Consider the following 19038-nt stretch of genomic DNA (forward strand, 5'->3'; position numbering starts at 1 on the left):
AGAGAGATATAAAGAGGTAGAGGGAGAAAGAAAGATAGAAATAGATAGGGAGATAGAGAGATATATATGAAGAGGGAGAGGGACATATATATATATATATATATATATATATATATAGAGAGAGAGAGAGAGAGAGAGAGAGAGAGAGAGAGAGAGAGAGAGATGGATTGAGAAAGGACAGAATAAGAGGGAGGGAGAGGGAAAACGAGAAAGAAAGAGGGGAAGATAGAGAGAGATAATGGGAAATATAAAGGTGTGTGAGTGTGTGTGTGTGTGTGTGTGTGTGTGTGAGAGAGAGAGAGAGAGAGAGAGAGAGAGAGAGAGAGAGAGAGAGTTCTAAATCTTTGTCAGCATCAAAATAATAAAGATTGACATTACATTAAAGTCAAAGTAAATCAAATTAAATTAATCAATTCTTTTGTCAATTATTTGATTTCATTCTCAATTAATCAATCTAAGCTCATATTAATTTAAAATTAAGTTATTAAAGTGGACATGAATGACACGTGTTTTCTTACCTAATTTAGCAATCATGTAAAATCCTATTTTATTCATGTGTATAAAGAAATTCCATTATAATAATAATCAAGTTGTTGGATAAGGATATTTTTGTTAAAATATAATTTAAAAAAAAATAAAAATCCAATAATAAAATATTATGTCATTGACAACATTCAAACAAAAATTAAAAATACAAATTGTTTTATATATATATATATATATATATATATATATATATATATATAATTTTGGTCATCTATTTGTTTTAAATTATGTCATTGACAACTTTAAAAAAGTCACTCAAACAAAAATAAAAAATACAAATCGTCTTCTTCTTTTTTATATATAAATAATTTTAGTCATCTATTTATTTATTTTTTATTTTTTTAAAATGTAAATATTTTAGCAATAAAAAAAAATATGTTATATTATTTTATGAATATTTAAAAAATTTATGTTATATTAAAAAAACATAACAATGATATAAATAAAGTTTACATCCTAGGAAGCAAATCAAATTCTTAATAAATAATTTTTAACATAATTCAAGTAAACGGAAATTGAACTTCTAATTTGTTTAAAATCTAATTAGTAGCGATTAATTAAGAAAAAAGCTTATTAAGTAATGAAAATAATAATAATAATAATAAATTAGAAACAAACAAATATTCTCATAATGGTAAAGAGAGATTTGTGGTTTCAAAAGATAAAAATTTAATTTAAAAGATATGATAATTTTGAACCATATCCACAATCTTCTATTATACAAAAAGTTTATCCAATTTATAATTTTGTTTTGTTATATTTTATATGTAATTTTATAAATATAATATTTTTAAAGATGAGATTAAATTTTATTTCTTTTCATTTTAGAATATTTTAAATATTTTTTAATACCAATATAAAGAAAGTAAATTTCAGATTTTATAGATAAAGTGAGAGATACAGAGATATACAGAGATATAGAGGAGGGGAGTGAGAGAGTGGTAGAGAGATAGTTAAAGAGGGGGAGAGTGAAGAGGAGGATGTAGAGGAAGATAGATTGGTAGAGAGAGAGATTGCTCATAATTTTAAATTATAATGTTTTTCCTTTTAGAATATTTTAAATATCGGACCATGTTTTAATATCAATTTAGACACTTGTTTTTTTTAAATGGTCCAATTTTAATATGAATATATAAATTATTTTTAATTTCATATTAAATTTAAGGTTTTTGTTTTCTGCAATTAATTTACAATATTTAAATGATCTAACGACTCAAGACATTGAAATCATATCGATCACAAAATTTATTGGATTGAGTTCATATAGAAATCGACTTCCCCTTAAAAATAAGTCTCCATATTAATATTGTTTAATGCCATTTTTATATAGATTTTTCTATCTTATACACATGTACTTAGTAGAAATCATTAAATAATGATAAGTGATATGTCCCCACATATTTTAAATAAATATATTGAAAATAAGCATACTAATAAAATATATAATTATGTCAAATAGGTTGTAAGAAAATGGGGAAGTTGCAGAGAGCAGGTAAGGATTTGCAGAAAATGGACGAGGATGCAGAGGATGGTAGTCATGGCGATTGTGAGAAGATAGACACGTGCCCTTCCATCGACCTTACAAAAGAAGTTGAGATAGACATAGAATTGATGAGGAACCAGGCTATTATTTGTAGGATCGTTGGCAAAAGGAGAACAAGGGTCATTATTAAACATTGGATTGAATGCAAATGGAAGTTTGATTGTATCATAAAATTTCTTCCTAATTTTTTTTCACTGTTGTCTTTGCCTTGGAAGAGGATAGGAACAAAGTGTTGCAAGGAGGCGTTTGGATGGTTGAGGATTGCCCCCTGTATATTCAGTTATGGACAATGAATTTAAACCCCGTAAATTGTTCGCCCTATGACACCCCGATATGGATAAGATTATATAATCTTCCTATCAAGTTTTGGAACGAGGAATGTCTAGACAAAATTGGTCGATCCCTAAGCACGTTGATGGAGGTTGATGAGGACATATCCGATGGGGATCTGTACATCTTCGCTAGAATGAAGATTGCAGTGGTCAGAAAGGTGCCAAGGAAAATCTGTTTGTATGTCAATGGGTGCCCATGGTCGCACGATATTGAAGTAGAGAAGAATAAAATGTTTTGTTTAAAATGCAGACCTAGAGATCATTGCAAGTTAGACTGTAAGACAGAGGTTTGTAATAACACTCGTTGGACCCCCAAAAGGAATGGGGTGAAGGATAGGACTAAGTCTCGTATGGAGGTTAATTTGGTTACGGAGATCAAAGGCAAAGATGTATTTTCAGGGTCGACGAGTGGCTTATGCCCAAATAAGGAGTTAGCGGGTGTCGGCCAAAAAGATCCTCCCATTTCGAGTCCTAAGGAGATTGCAAAGGAGGTTGTAGAGGAGATGAATGTCGTCGGTTTGAAGTTGGAAAATCTTATTGATCCTCTTCAAGAGGGGATTCCTTGTACAAGTGACTCGAGGAGGATGTATTCCAAGGTGGATTCAGTGGAGGATGTCCTAGACATTGTTGATAGAAGATGCCTCAGTCAATCGGCAACATCACAGATTGGCATTTCAAAGAAAATGAGAGGCAAGAAGACCAACAAGAAAAAAATGGAAGATGAAGCCTTGGAGAAAGGTTGTTTGAGTATCTCCAGTTTCCTTAAGTTATCCAAGGGAGTCAAGAACTCCCTTGGAGGGAAATGAGAGTCCTGTCTTGGAATGTCATGGGTCTATTAGCCCCTCACAAGAGGAGATTGGTTAAATGCTACTTGTTAAAGGAGAATCCAGAGATTATCCTTATCCAAGAAACTAAGTTTAACCAAAATAGCAGTGAGAATTTCGTGAAGTATTGTAGAACATGGGAAGGGTTTTTTTAGGATGCTTGTGGCCAATCAGGAGGGTTGGGGATCATGTGGCAAATATTGGATTTCGGGAGAAGGTTGTCATATCAATTCTAGTATTTCTTTCCAACTTTTTAATGTTTATGGCCCTTCTAAACCAAATGATAAGGTCGATTTGTGGAGCATTCTTTTCGATTTGACGAGTAGGGCGAGATTCAAGGAAATGATTGTGGGAGGGGATTTTAATGCGATCCTTAATCTTAAGGAAAAAATAGATGGCTTGGTTAGAAATAACAAAGTTATGATTGATTTTGGAGAATTTGTTCACGATTCATAGTTGTGCGATATAGAGCCAAATAATGGGAGATTCACATGGACCAATAAGCAGGAAGGTTTCACCAACATCTCAGAGAGTCTTGACTGCTTTCTCATCTCCAAAACTTGGGTGGATAGTGAACTTTCATTCTCCTCTTCGATTTTGCCCTATTCTGCCTTAGATCATTTTCCAATCTTGTTGAAGATTGATCTCCTTGATTGCAAACTGAAAGGCTATTTCAAGTTCCAATCAATGTGGTGGAAGGATAGTGCCTTGATGGATAACTTGGAGTATTGGTAGAAGGATAGTAACCATTATAATAGTACTCTTAGTTTTCGGTTTTCTTGTAGACTGAACTTCATTAAACAAAAGTTGAAGGAGTGGAATGCTTTGCAATTCAAGAATATCTTTGTTGAAAAGGCTCAAGTCGAGGAGGAGCTCGAGAGGATCAATGAGAAAATTATAGCCTTTGGTATGGGGGTAGCAGAATACAAAGAAGAGAAACCCCTTAAAACAGAGTTGATAGAACTTCTTGTGAGTGAGGAAGCTTATTGGAAGGATAAAGCGCGAGAATTATGGATCAAGGAGGGGGACTTGAATACAAGTTTCTTCCATGCTTCAGTGAAGGCTTTAAGAGGCTTGAACAATATTGATAGAATTAAAAATGCCAGGGAAGAATGGTGCACCGAGTCAGACAAGATTGGTGAAGAGGCTATTAGATTTTTTGAATTGGTGTTGTTTAATGCAGAGCTGAGTGACTGCTCTCGTATGAGTACAATGCTAGACGAGATTCCCAAAGTTGTCACAAGCATGGATGATGATATGCTTAGTAGCAAATTTTCTTGGGAGGAGATTAGAGAGGTTGTGTTTCAATTGCTCTCGAATAAGGCGCCTGGCCCTGATGGGTTCCCTGCCATTTTTTTTTTAACGATGTTGGGTGTTTATGAGAGAAGATATCTTAAGATTGATGGAGGATATTCAGATGCATAAGAATTTTGTTAGGAATATGAATAATACAATTGTGGTGCTTATTCCTAAGAAGACGATGCGAATATATGTTAGATTATAGACCAATCTCTCTATGTAATGCCATTTTTAAAATCTTCACTAAAGCTTTGACCAATAGGCTTAAAAAGATTCTTCCCTCCATTGTTGCAGAAGAACATAATGGTTTTACTCCTGAAAGGGATATTACTGATAGCATTATTCTTGCCTCAAAGGTATATCACTCTGCCAAAAGTAGCAAGTATTGAGGTATGACGATTAAGTTAAATGTAAGTAAGGCCTATGATAGAGTATGTTGGGAATTCTTGTTCAAAGTTCTAGATAGATTTAGCTTTTCTAAAGAATGGATTAAAACCGTGCAAGCTTGTATTTCAAAGCCTAGATTTTCAATTATGGTGAACGGATCACTCTTTGGTTTTTTCGAATCACGTAACGAGCTCCGTTAGGGAGATCCCCTCTCCCCTTTCCTATTTGTGTTGATGGCATAAGTGTTGAGTTGGTTGATCAAAGTACACAAAAGTTACAGATTATGGAAAGGTATTGAGATCCATGAGGGATTGGACCCGGTCATCCATTCCCAATTCATGGACAACATTATGCTTTTCGAAGAAGCTTCTATCCGAGAGGCTCGGGTTATCAGAAACACTTTGGATCTGTATTTCAAGGCATCTAGTCAAACTATGAATAAAGATAAGTTTGAAATTTTCTTCTTCAACACTAATAAAAGAATCCAAAAGAAGATTGCATCAATTTTGGGTTTTAAAGTGGGAACATTTCCCGCCAAATATCTAGGAGTACCATTATTTGAAGGAGGTGGCAGAAACAGGCATTGGGAAGAGCTGGTAGAGAAATGTTAATCTAAAGTAGACAACTGGAAGAATAAGTGGTTGTCTCGGACAATTTTATCTGCTATTCCTATCTATGTGATGTTGTGTTTCAAGATTAATAGAGACATGACTAACAAGATAGAATGATCTTTTAAGAAATTCATATGGTCAGGTTCCAAGGAGGAAAAGAAGATCCCATTTGACTCTACAAAACTCAGTGCTAGTGGCTAAACTCACATGGAAAATGTTCAAACACCCGAAGGAGATGTGGTGCAGGATAATGAGATACAAGTATCTCGATGTGGATGACCCGTCAGAGATTCTTACTATGGAAAATTCTCATGGGGGATCTCCTATATGGAAATTTTTGTGGAAATGTAGAGGGATCATCACGAACCACCTATCATGGAAGGTAGGGAATGGGAGGAAGGCAACGTTTTGGAGGGACTCCTGGAATGGAGGGGTTGTTCTGGAGGATATCATGGAAGACAAAGAAGTAATTTCAATTTTGGAAAACATAATAGGAAAGTATGTGGCCGACTACTTCCAAGTCAATTCTCAGGTTGGCAACTCAGTTAAATGGTCTATAAAGGATGAAGGTTCGATTAATGATGCTGATCGAGAAAAGATTATTTCAGAGCTTCGAGATAGGAAGTTAGTGATGGGAGAGAAAGACGATGAGATCATATGGTGTGTGGCCGCTTTTGGGGAGTACAGTGTAAAGCTCAAATACGAGTTGATGAAGAGGAGATCGGTTGCTAGTTGGCCAGCTAGGTTATGTTGGAACAACAAGGTAGCGCCAAGTGTTGGTGCATTCCTGTGGGTTGCTCTACATAGCAACATATTAACAGGTGAGCGACTTAAAAAAATTGGTATAAAAGAGCCCAACATTTTCCCATTACGCGTAAGTGCAAAGGAGGATACCAATCACTTGTTCAGATGTCAATTTGCCTCTCAATGTTGGGATTGGTTCTTAACCTCGGTTGGTTGGCAGACTGTCAAACAACAATATATGTTTGACTTTCTTAGTGGCTGGCAGTCTATGGGGAAATATTCTTTATGGGGAGACATTTGGATAGTGGGCCCTTCTATGATAGTGTGGAAGATATGGAAAGATAGAAACTTTCGGGTATTCAGAGATAAGGCTCACGTGGTCCACTGTGTGATTGAGGATATTAAGAGAAGTATTTGTGAAGTAGTGGTGGCGAGAGTTCGATATAAAAAAGTTAGATTCATTTGCAAATGGGATGAGTAGATTCAAAAAGCTTGGGAATATCTTCTTATCCCGGTGGGCTTCTCTCTCTCTCGAAGCTCGAGAGGAAGGAAGTGAGATGGTTGAAGCCTAGCACTGGATGGGTTAAGATCAATTTTGATGGAGCGACTCAAGGTAATCTGGGAGAATCGGGGTATGGGTGCATTATCAAAGATGACAATGGTGAATGTCTTTTGGTCACTAATGGATATTTGGGGATTTCTACAAATAATTATGCAGAGATGGAAGCACTATTGAGAGGTATCAAGATATGCATTTCTAAAGGATGCGAGAGGGTGGAAATTGAGGGGGACTCTCAAGTAAGCATTAATGCAATTAGCAAAGGCCAAGTTGTTTGTTGGAAGATGAGATGGTGGGTACACAATATTAGAGTATGGTTAGATAAACTGTTTGACTATTGTTCAACTCATACATATAGAGAAGGCAACAAAGCGACCGATCTTTTAGCAAACAGAGGGGTGGATTGCTATATGAAAGAAGTCATGATAGGATGTGACAGTTTGTGGTTTCAATTTCAATAGACTGTGGAATCGGAAAGAGGAGATGGCTCATCGACCCTTAGGCAAGGGGTTGGATGATATCACAACTCTCTAAACTTATGCTCTGTAGGATCTCTTTCAGGATGATAGAGCACGCGTGGCAGAGAAGAGTTGTCGGTAGAAGGAACTCAAGTAGGTTTCGACAGTATTTTGCAGGTGCTTCATCGATTTCCACCATGTATTGGAATAAGGATTGAAGGGAGAGGTCGATAAGAGGTAACCTCTGTCATAATTTTTCCCTTGAGGAGTGAGAGCCAAGGAGGAAGAGGAGATGGCCTTTGGTGCTTTTGGATGCAGATGTGAGGAGGAACCCCGGGAAGATCAGTATAGGCAACTCTTCATGATTGGCGATGAACAAATGCTTAAAGCCTTGGAGGTGATCATGGACTCATGTTTGGGAGGGGGCCATTGCAACGATGGGAGAATATTTAGTATATTCTTTCATGCGATCGTTCAAGCCACCAAATCAGTAGATATTGGGTTCCAGGTGGGGAATGAGATTGTAGTAGAGGCGTTCTGGCCCAAAGTGGCATACCAAATTTACGAGATAAGTATGGGGAATTTGGAAAGACCTCCGTCGTTGTTCTTCGACCAAGTGATCGAAGAAGATGAGGAGTTGGGAGTTCAGGGAGGGAGATCAAAATCAATGGGAGGAGCAGATAACAACTTCGATCATATGGAGGATTTTTCAGAGATGCATCCATCGACATGAATTTAGTGAGCTTTGGAAGGCAATTTTTTTAGACATAACCCCTTTCTCAGCCAATCAAGCAAGGAAGTTATTGTTGCTCGGTAAAGGCATTGCGTATTTCTGTAGGAATTTGGTCTGATGTCTATAAGGTTAGCGTGTAGTAGCTGTGATAGAATGTATAATTGACTTGGGTTTGTAAGTCTGTAGACACTGCCACTGGGGTTTTGTATATGTCTAGGGAAGGAAGTGTATCTCAATGTAACTTCTTATCTTTTTTGAAAGCAATATAAGAAGCTATCCCCATAAATATAGCACTTACAAAAAAAACTTAGTCAAATAATTAAATTTAATTTCTGTTACATCAATAAAAATAAAAAATAAATTAATAATTGCATAATATTTATTTATTATTATATAATTAAATGCGCTAAGATTTTTATTATTAGCCGATGTTATTTTCCCATCAGCCTTTTGATTACCGAGTATTGCAACGTGAGGTGGTGATTCGAGGCGTTAAATCTTCAAATTCTTTGCTCTGGTACCGAGCCTATTGCCATAGCTGTTGATCCAGACCGAACCTAACTAAACACCTGCTGTATAATTAAGACGATTCCACAAATTCATTTTCGGAAAACATATTTGAAAGCAAGGTGGAAGAGATAAAACGTGAGCGCTGTGTGTTTTAATCGTCGATTGGTCTTCTTTTCGAATCTCACACTGGTAAGTCTACTACTTACTTTTCGAATTATTTTTTTGGGTATGGCAATCTACTGTGTAATTTTTCCCTTTCTGAAGTTCAAGTCTAACGGAGAAACCCTTGTTTCTTATTGTACTTTAATTTCCTCGATACATGCTGGATTTGAGGGAAAAACCCTTTTTTGTGGGTTTATGACCGCTTTGAAGTGATTCGTTGTTGAGATGGGAAAATGTCTAGTAAATTAATATTTTTATGGATATCTAGGGTTTCAAATTTGTTAAAACCGTGCTTAAGTAACTCCTGACACTCTTAACTTAGATATCATGGAGTTTTGTGTTTTCAATGTGCTAAACTTTTTGACTTGCATCTAAACAAAAAAAAATGCATGTTTTCTTTTATTCGTTTTCTTAAACAGCATTTAAGTAATTAGGGGCACGGAGAGGCTAGAGGTAGGGTTTTCAATCAGCTCACTTTTTTATATTTGTAATAATCTCAAATTAAGTTGAGATATCATGGGGTTTGGGGTTTACGATTTGTTAAAGATTTTTTATTTTTCGAACTTTTCATTTTGAGTGAAATCGTAATGGTTTGCCTTGTTTTATTTATGTAAAACGTAGATCTAATTTCTAATATACTAAACGCCAAATAGATTTTTAATAAACTAAAAAGAAATTTAGATCTTATGGAATTTGAGGTTTACAGTTTAGGTATTGTGAAATTTATGCTTCAGTTAGTCACATAAGTCTGTGCAAAAGGTCCAATGATTGTTTTTCTGAATAGGGGGGCTGGGGTTCAAATCTCTGACAATTAAAGAGTTTCTCTTATTTCTAATTGTAACCCGAGAAGACAATCGAGAGCCACAAAAAAGTGGCATCAGTGTACTGGATTCTGGTAACTTGAAGTGCACTAGATCCCCAAGAAAAAAATATCGTACCATCTTTCGAGACCAGTTTTCAAAGAAACAAATAAAAGCCTACACCTATACCAAAGTGAAACATTTTTATACTATTAGTGTTTCTCATAAATATCTGGGATGGGGAGTGGCGGATTGTGTATATATAGAGCTCTAGACTAAATATTAGGAATGCTTCTCTAGTTATACAAAAACTTGGTTTGACCTAGGTTGAATTAACTCTTTAAGATCAATAATTATTAGCGTTTCGCAAGAGACATGATGGGCATCATACGGTTTTGCTCATATCCACATCATAAATTAATTTCACATTAAAGCCATCTTCTTAAGACACATGATTAGGACCCTGTTCAAAACCAAGGTGCCTGAGAAGGCAATGGACATAAAATGAGAAGACAAAATATTATGATAGAAATTTGTAGAGTGGTAAGTTTGATCTATATTTCCACTGACTGCAGAATGCAAATGTAAATTTGTAGAGTGTTGGAGCTCGTATTTCACATATTTATCTACAAGCGACCGTCCAGTTAATATGAAACCCTGACGCAGAGCAGATTTAAATGAGAGAAATTGTTAGGCCCAGGATGGGCAGAGCAGAAATATATTTAATTGCATAAATTGTACATTCTGAATTATTGTTTACATTCTTATTTTATAGGCAGAAGAACAGTTTAACTACCTTAACTATCTAAACTGAAAAATATATTACAAATGTGTTAACCCTAACCTGTTAACACTAATGATTAACACATTAACAGAAATAAATTTAGGATTAGCGTGATGATTCATTGAATTGTTGTCAAGCTATTTTCCACTTGCAGCAAAGTGGTGGGAAGAGGAGAGGGTGAGCACGATAAGGGGAATGAAGAGAAACAGCAGACAGAGGCAGGAAATTGTGCAGTTAATTATAGTAAGCTTTTGAAGCAGCAGGAACTGCCTCTGATGGTTTTGGCACTTAGTGATGCAGTGGTTGGAATAGCGGGAGTGGGAGGGGACTGCTTGATCCTTCCCGTCATCTCCCCCAAAAATTGAGGGGAAAAGGGGAAGTGGGTGATGATGTTCTGTCGCCATTTCCAGAATGCCTCAGGTACCTGGAATGATAGTAAAACACCAGGGACACATCCCTGGGGAATGCTTTTTAATATTACTAAAATCAAGTTCAATGAGTTATACAAAAGGATAGGGCGAATTACATTGGCCCAATTCCATGGTAGCCTTCAGAGAGTATGGCAGGGATGGCAAATTACACAGGCCATCTATGACCCATAAAAAAAAGATACATTTCACAGGGCCTAGTGATGAATTTCTAGCATCGTACGAGGCTTCTCAGAATTCTTATCACAGCAGCTTGTCTCCTGTTTTCTGCAGACTCATAGAGCTTCAAAATTAGGAAAGCTGCTATCTCTTGTTGCACCATGGAAATGTTGACAATATCATCCATAACCAAAAGCAATTTTTTCAGAACTTGTTGCATAATCTTACCTTACCACTTGCAAATCCCATCAATATCTTCATGGAGTAAAAAAGAACTGACTGCTGTACAGAGCATGTTTGCAGAGCTCACACTCTGTTTCACATCAATGGCTTCCTACACCTAATTGACTGCCCAGGTAAAAACAAAAGGTCTGCTATAACCTTTCTAATATTCACAGCTGATTCTCCATTCCTCACCTTAGCCAAGGCCCATATATGTAGCCTCCAAATTCTCATACAGGGCTTAGTAATTTATCGCAAAATATAATCTTCAAATTTTGTTGCCATTGTACCCACTTGCAGAACTTTTGGAGTAAGATCCTCCCACTTTTCATCCCCTATCACAGCACTCTCCTCTGTGTTATTTTCTTTCGATTGAGAGAGCTTCAAATTCAGGCAAGTTGCTTATCTCTTGTTGTCTCTTGGAAATGTTGACAAGATCATCCATAACCAAATGCAAATTCTTTAAAATTTGCTGCATAATCTTACCTTACAAGTTTCAAATCTCATCAACATTTTCATGCAGTCAAAAAGAACTGCCTGCTGTAGTGGTTGCAGAGCTAAGACTGTCACATCAAAGACATTCATTTGCCTAATTGGCTGCACAACAGTTTACAACAAAAAGTCTGCAATAGCCTATCTAATATTCACAGATGATTCTCCATTCATCTCTTCAGCCAAGGCTGATGTACGCAGCATCCAAATTCTCATGGGTTAATAATTTCTTGCAAAATATAATCCATAAATTTTCTTGTCCTCATTGCCACTTGCAGAACTTTTGGGGTAAGATCCTCCCAGTCTTCATTTCCTACCACGGCACTCTCTAGTTGCATTTTCTTCTTTCACGTGACCACTGTATTCCATCTGACCAGCAATTAACCACTGCAATGCTCTGCCTAGCCAATTAACAGACCAGACTGCCATCTTCATAAATACCTCGCAATTCCCACTTGCTGCTTGTACAAGGAAATGATCTCCATTTTAATATTCTCCAGATCAAAAAGTCATGCCACATATCCACATAAATTTCAGAATCTCCTCAAAGGCCAGCTATCCACATCCACCGTACTGCAGTCAACATCAGTCATGCAAATTGTTCACCCAAAATAGTGCCTTCCAAGAGCATAACCTGTCCTCTCTCTTCATAAAAGCTAGTGTAAGCATGAAAAGACAGACGTTTTTTCCTGAAAAGTTTGGTGACTCTCCATCTTGGCCAGCTAATTTCTGATCCATTATTGGGTAGATAAACTGAAGAAATTTAGACACGTATTTTTATGTGATTTTTTAAAGTTTATACTGAGTTTTTTAGATTTTACAAGAGTACAGCATGCACACTAGAAACAAACAGTCCTATCAGTTTCTCCTTGGTTTCTTCCTGTCTTGTGGAGCATTTTAAGTGACTAATCAGGCTGCTTCAATTTTATTTTGTCATGTTGCAGTTTTTCTAAATGGTCATAATAAATATGTCAAGCTCATATTAACTCCTGCATTGAATGCACAGTACATAAACTGTTAAACACACATGCACAACATACACAACACACACACAACATACACAAAGGGGATATAGTCAAAACTAAAACACTTTTATTACCATTACACAATTAGTCAAGTACTGGTGAAGTTGATTGGCTCACAAAGAGCCAGTCTCACCTCAGCTTGCCCCTTCCTGGCCCCAACTGGGCAGTTTGTAAGCCCAAGGTAAGGCAGGTTGGGTGCTGGGCTGAGTTGGTGGTGATGCCCCTGGGTTTGAAAAAACAAAAACAAAGAGCCAGTCACACAATGATTCATGGTGAGTGCAAAGGTTTTACATTATAAAGTTGGCCCAATACGAACTTAATAATACCATGGATGTCGGTTGTCTAAGATTGTAAGCACTAAAAAAACTTACATCAAACAAAATTAAGAAGTGATTGTGAGATAGAAATGATATTGCAGAACTGAAGTACAGTAAGACCATGGATATGTCAGATGTCTAAAACTCTAAGCATTTAAAACCTTATGGCAAACAAAATTTAGAAGTGATTGATAGAGAGAGAAAGGCATGGTTACCAGCTTGATAAAATGGCAATTGGGAATTCTGCACCAAATTGTTGAAGATATTGTTTTTCAGGTGTTTTACATTGTCATTTTGCATCTGTAGCCTTTCAGCCTTTTAATGTATATGCACACTGGCAGTGAAGATTCAAATGAAAGCAATCAAATTTTGTTAATGTACTGAAGGGATAATCTGCCTTGCTGCATTAGTGTACCACTGCTGGAGAATATCTTCAAATAAATCATTTCATATAGTAGATTTAACTAAACATTGATTTTTAATGTTAACAAAAATTGGTTGTAGTATTATATAGAATTCAATATTCTCTCTATCCCCGTTTTCAGGGTAGTTTGATTCCTTTCGCTGTTTGCTTTTGGTAAATGGTTTACTTCTGATCTTCCACATTAAGTTGTCAGTGATCATTATATATTTTTTTCTGGGTGTAGTTGAGGTCTCAGTCTGCTTTTTCTTTGTCAGATTAATCATGGGACTATTTATTCGTTCCCTGTGTTGAGGTTGAGGTTATTGGCAATGGACACTTACTTTAGTTTTTGGGACATTGAATACCCTTTTTACTCTTGTTGTGAAAAGTGGGTTTTGATGACAAGAACTTTTGCTTAAATTTCAATGTTTGGATGATGAAAACGTTCAGTGTTATTGATATGTCACGTTGATCTAATTGTATGTGATTCGTTTAATTATTCTATAGACTAAACTTTTTTCCTCATCATTTCTAGAGTTCTAGCTTTGGTTGAAGCCTTCACATATGCATAAGAATCTAGAACGTCTAATAGAAATCTAGAGTATGCCAGCAATCTATTTCATTATTTTTCTTTTTCATAGACAATTTGTTTTCTTCTCTAATTTTGTATCAAAGCATGGATTTCTTGTGTTGGGTTGGGTTTGTCAAGGATTTTGTTAAGTCGTGTCAATAGATATATGGGCTTGGAATTGTTTAAGGTTTTTTCATTTTTTTATTATAGATGAGATCTTCCATTTCGGTAAACTTTGAATAAACCCGGTCAAATATCTCAAAATTTAGGATTTAGCTTTAACAAAGTTGTTTGGAGTACCACGTTTAGTCCACATGTTTGTGAAGTTTTGGAATTTTCTTTGCGTAAGAATATGTTTAATCAGGTCAAATGGCATTTGGTCTTTGATTTGTTTCCCTTATAGAGGAGGAGCTCATGGAGCAAAGGATGGGAGCCATGGAGCTCGCGGGGCTTCATTCGGACCAAAACTGTCCTTGGTTTGACTTATGGCATGCTCCTTTTATCAAGTCAGCTCCAAGTCGCAGAATATTATCCATGGATTGCACATTATTTTCTTGGTCGATGCAATTTTGAATATGATAATGTTTGTTGTCCTTTGCAGTGTAAATATAATAAATTTTCTGCTTCTGTTAGCAAAGAGAGATTGCCCTTCAAAATTCATCTCGATTAAGCCACCATGAGAAGATCAAACTGCACAATTTATGTTGGTAATCTTCCAGGGGATGTAACAAAGGGTGAAATTGAGGACCTCTTTTACAAGGTGTGTTAGGGATAAGTACCTTTAGTTTGATTTAAATTTTTAGTTGAAATTATTGACAAGCGTATTAATTAAAGCACTTGATTTCGACCAATTTGCTCTTCCAATATGAATTCTGAGAGAATTTTTTCATGTGTTTAAATAATGATTGCGGATTATACTAGTCTGATTTTTATTACTAATATTGCTTCTTTTCTATTATAGTATGGGCGCATCATAGACATTGATTTAAAGCTACCGCCACGACCACCTGGTTATTGCTTCATTGAGGTATGTTCAATTTGATTTCGACACCACATATTTAAAGGTCAGAAATCTTTGCTTCATTGCTATTTTTGTTGAATTGAGTATTTTCAAGTGGACTTATTGGACTCACTTAGAGGTGATACGTTATTTCATGGGTTGTTAGAAGTATTATTTGTACATAGGGTTCTTGGCTTCGATAAGTGTTTTATTGAAGCAAATTATACTACTCTTTGGCAGTTTGAGGATGCTCGAGATGCTGAGGATGCAATCAGAGGTCGTGATGGTTACAAGTTTGATGGACACAGGCTTCGGGTACAATTTTGCAAGTGACTTGTATTTGTTTGTTTATTTATTATTTAACTTATTTCTGGTGTTGTAAGTATACTTCTTTTTTTTGTTTGTTGATTTATTATTTCTTGTTTGCTAAATAGATATATTATGGGGGAGCCTTTTGGATTAAAACCTAAACTAACCTTGGTTAGCTAGTTGATTAGTAAATTGATTAATCTGTAAAAATATTATTAATTTTTGTCTGCCCATTCTTATCTTTTCATCTCCTTCGATCTCTTCCCCGTTTCTACCACTTGCATTGCGACATGTATGCTTATAAGAATTATTATCCTATTCTTTTGCTCTTTTATGGTGATCCAATATAGAGACTGAATTGCATGAAGGGAAGTGTGCAGTTGAATCCAGAAGGCGCAACCATGTCAACACACTGCTGACGGTCACTGAAATATTGGACAATAAGAAGTTTATGCAATTGAATCCAGAGGATCCCAGACATCAACACATGGTCAAGAGTCGCTCAACCAATTTCAATTTATGTTCAAATGGCTTTTTTCTTGATGCAGGTTGAGATTGCTCGTGGAGGAGGTGCTTCATCTGTTGACATTTATGACAGTAGTAGCTACTATTCTGGTAGTCGTTCAAGTAGTACATATAGGCGCTCTGGATACCGTGGTAAGTAACTGGTGTAGGATGAGATTTCATAGGATGTTATAGCCATTTTCTAGTTTTTCCAACATGATATGATCTGAGTTTCTTTTGCCTCTACAGTTCTTGTTTATGGATTACCTTCTTCAGCATCATGGCAAGATTTGAAGGTATCCTTTTGTTTTAACTTCTATTGTTTAAATTACGGTGGGGTTCTGCAAAATCCTACTATAAGATAGTTTTAGTCATGCATTAATATGGTGATGGTTAATTGTTTTATTTATTGCTTACATTCAAATTTGCAGGATCACATGCGACGAGCTGGTGATGTATGCTTTGCTGAAGTATATCGCAAAAGAAGTGGTAACTTTTACTGGCTGGATTTGTCAGATGTTTTAATCTGGTTAATGTACCACAATCAACAAGGATCATAATTGTAGTTTCTGATTTTTGCTTCTTTGTAGAGAAACAAATTCATCTATCTCAATCTTTCTTTCTAATATTCTTATTTCCTCTAACCAAATGAACTTCTGGTATTTTGAATTCAATTTACAACTTAATGGTTCCTTTGATAGGCACTGTGGGAGTTGTGGACTATACAACCTATGAAGATATGAAGTATGCGGTATGCTTTTTGTTCTACATTTGTTGTGTTGACGGCAGATTTTTTATTTTTGTATCCATTATACTTGTGTACTAAATCTGCATATTTTTTAAATGATTGTATGCTTTCATTTTGCTTATCAAAGTTCTATAAATATTAATTCCTCATTGTGTTCTCTTTCACAGATAAGGAAGCTTGATGATTCAGAGTTCCGTAATCCTTTCTCTCGTTCATACATAAGGGTGTGTTAAACTGGATATCATATGCTGAGATTTTTACTGTATTAAGTTCTCTCATAGACTTTGACTCTTAATGAAGTTTCATTTCTTAATGAAGGTTAGAGAAGACAGAGGGTATCAAAGTAGCTATTCCCGGAGTCGGAGCCGCAGGTATTGCTTTGACACTTGGAGTTCAACCTGTCTTGCAAGCAGAAAAGCGTGAAATTTGCAGATGGTTTAATCTGCTTTGTCAATAAATAATTGGGGCCTGAAGTCTGTAATTTAGTTTATAGGATTTACAAGTTCCATTTGTGTCTTTTAATGTGCAACAACATTCTTATTTATGTTAAGAATATAGGTAGGTTATTTACAAATTGTGCTATTGCAATTATAGCCGAAGCCCAAGCTATGATTATTACAGGCGAGGATATCGTGGTCGCAGTTATAGCAGAAGTCGAAGCCCCAGTTATAGACAAAGCCGAAGCCGCAGCCGCAGTTACGGTTATCGACGGAGTTATAGTGGAAGGTAAACATTGTGTAGGCACTTTATAAATTACTGTTCAGATATTTTGAACTCAGTGCTTTTTACAGGGAATCTTCTGTGAAATTTATTTAATTGTGGAATGATTTTGTTTGATTATATTAGCAGTCGATCCAGAAGCCCATTTTCTTATTCATGTTCACGATCGAGGTCAGTTTCAAAGTCTCCATCTGGTTCATACTCTCCTAGGCATAAGACTGCTTCACGTTCTGTATCTCGATCACCATCACGGTCACAATCACGTTCACGTTCTGTTTCCAGGTAGTATAGTTTTAATCAATATATGGTTCTGATCTACACTTCATCATCTTGTAATATTTTAGTATCTTTTTCATGTTTATCAAAGTCTATTTTGTCTTAATTTTTGATGAGTTCCTTTTCAGGTCTAGATCACATTCACCGTCTCCAATGGTATGAGATACTCATGACTTCTTTTTGTTCAATTTTGATGTGCAGTGATTGTTGATTTTTTAAGTTCACAAAATTTGAAGTTATTACATTAAAAAAACAAGTACATTCTGGGTCAAACTCGTGTTTATAATTTGCACAACTTTACTTTTGTGTAGCTGCTTATTTGGGATCATTTGTTTAAAAAAATTGTAGAGACCATTTTCACGAAGCCGAAGCCAAAGTCAAAGCCTGAGTTTTAGCCAACATTATAGTAAGAAGCGAAGTGCTAGTGCATCACGCTCCCGTTCTGGTTCAGATCCTCGATATCCATCGGTATGTGTATATGTTAAATTCCAGTGTATAGGTTAATGATCCCCTTAATGAATTACAGTTAGGATTCTGTTGGAGGAAATCATCAACAATGATATACTTGTACAAATGCATGCAGATGAAGACACACAGTGGTAGTGAAGGTCCAAGTGTACGCAGTGTGAGCCCAAGATCTGAAGATAATGTAAGTACTTAAAAATATTATCAACCAAGAAATGATATTTGGTAATTTTGATTTATATTTTTTGGTTTTGCTGCAGTTTTCTGACTTATTATAACTCATTGAATACAGGGAATATCTCCTAGCCGGGATTCTTCATGATCTGCATAGACGTTGAATATCATTTATTTTTTATATTATAGATTCAGCGACCCTGAGCAATTATACTTAACTAGAAAGCATAGGTTTAATTAATTAGGTTATCTGGTATTCACTGGAATTTTATGCAGGATTCATTGTATTTTTGAGATTTTTGCGACTTCTGTGTACATTTATGTTTTCCCACAATATCATCATTTGTATTCAAAACGGTAGATGTTACTCTTTTACCAGTGGAACTTTCTGCAGTTTATATTGTAATTAGATGTATTCAGTGGATTTCTGCAGGTTTTATTCTAATTTTGAGATTTTTGTGGTTCTGTGTACATTTATGTTTTCCTGCAATATCTTCATTTGTATTAAAAATGGTTGATGTTACTGTTTATCAGTGGAACTTTCTGCAGGTTTTTCTGTAATTAGATGTATTCAGTGGATTTTTCTGCAGGTTCTTCTGTAATTAGATGTATCCAGTGGATTTTTCTGCAAGTTGTTTCGTAATTTTGAGATTTTTGTGCTTGCGTGTACATTTATGTTCTCCTGCTATATCTTTATTTTTTTTCAACACGGTATAAATTCCATTCATCAATGAAGTATTGTGAAGGGTATTGTGACTATTGTCAGAGCTCTGTGGTCTCAGTTCTCTCATGGCTTGGAAATGTGTTAATCATTAAAGCTGGCACGCTCTTGCCAAAGTGAATGCAAGAAGTTTACAGAATATATATTATAATGAATCATCACACGAGCAATTGCTATGTAAGTGTGTTGAAGTTGTATTTCTGTTACGAATT

The 19038-nt window shown here is 35.7% G+C and overlaps 1 protein-coding gene across 7 annotated transcripts; it reads left to right on the plus strand.

Moving 5' to 3' along the window:
• Window positions 1–8504: 8504 nt before the first annotated feature.
• Window positions 8505–18570, plus strand: LOC131048062 (serine/arginine-rich splicing factor SR30). 7 transcript variants are annotated; one of them, XM_057981910.2, is made up of 17 exons: window positions 8505–8735; window positions 14313–14415; window positions 14511–14669; window positions 14871–14936; window positions 15150–15224; window positions 15767–15875; window positions 15972–16018; window positions 16154–16211; window positions 16424–16473; window positions 16638–16694; window positions 16789–16841; window positions 17065–17196; window positions 17317–17361; window positions 17595–17622; window positions 17815–17934; window positions 18050–18115; window positions 18224–18570. In XM_057981910.2, exons 3-17 carry the CDS (start codon window positions 14586–14588, stop codon window positions 18251–18253), a joined length of 1020 nt encoding a protein of 339 aa, XP_057837893.2. In that variant the 5' UTR covers window positions 8505–8735; window positions 14313–14415; window positions 14511–14585; the 3' UTR covers window positions 18254–18570. The 7 variants fall into 7 exon arrangements, with proteins under 7 accessions (XP_057837893.2, XP_057837889.2, XP_057837894.2 ...); XM_057981906.2 differs by having other exon boundaries at window positions 8506–8735; window positions 17317–17472; XM_057981911.2 differs by having other exon boundaries at window positions 8506–8735; window positions 17320–17361.
• Window positions 18571–19038: the final 468 nt, after the last annotated feature.

Source organism: Cryptomeria japonica, chromosome 6 (assembly GCF_030272615.1).
Source record: "Cryptomeria japonica chromosome 6, Sugi_1.0, whole genome shotgun sequence".
Classification (NCBI taxonomy): Eukaryota; Viridiplantae; Streptophyta; class Pinopsida; order Cupressales; family Cupressaceae; genus Cryptomeria; species Cryptomeria japonica.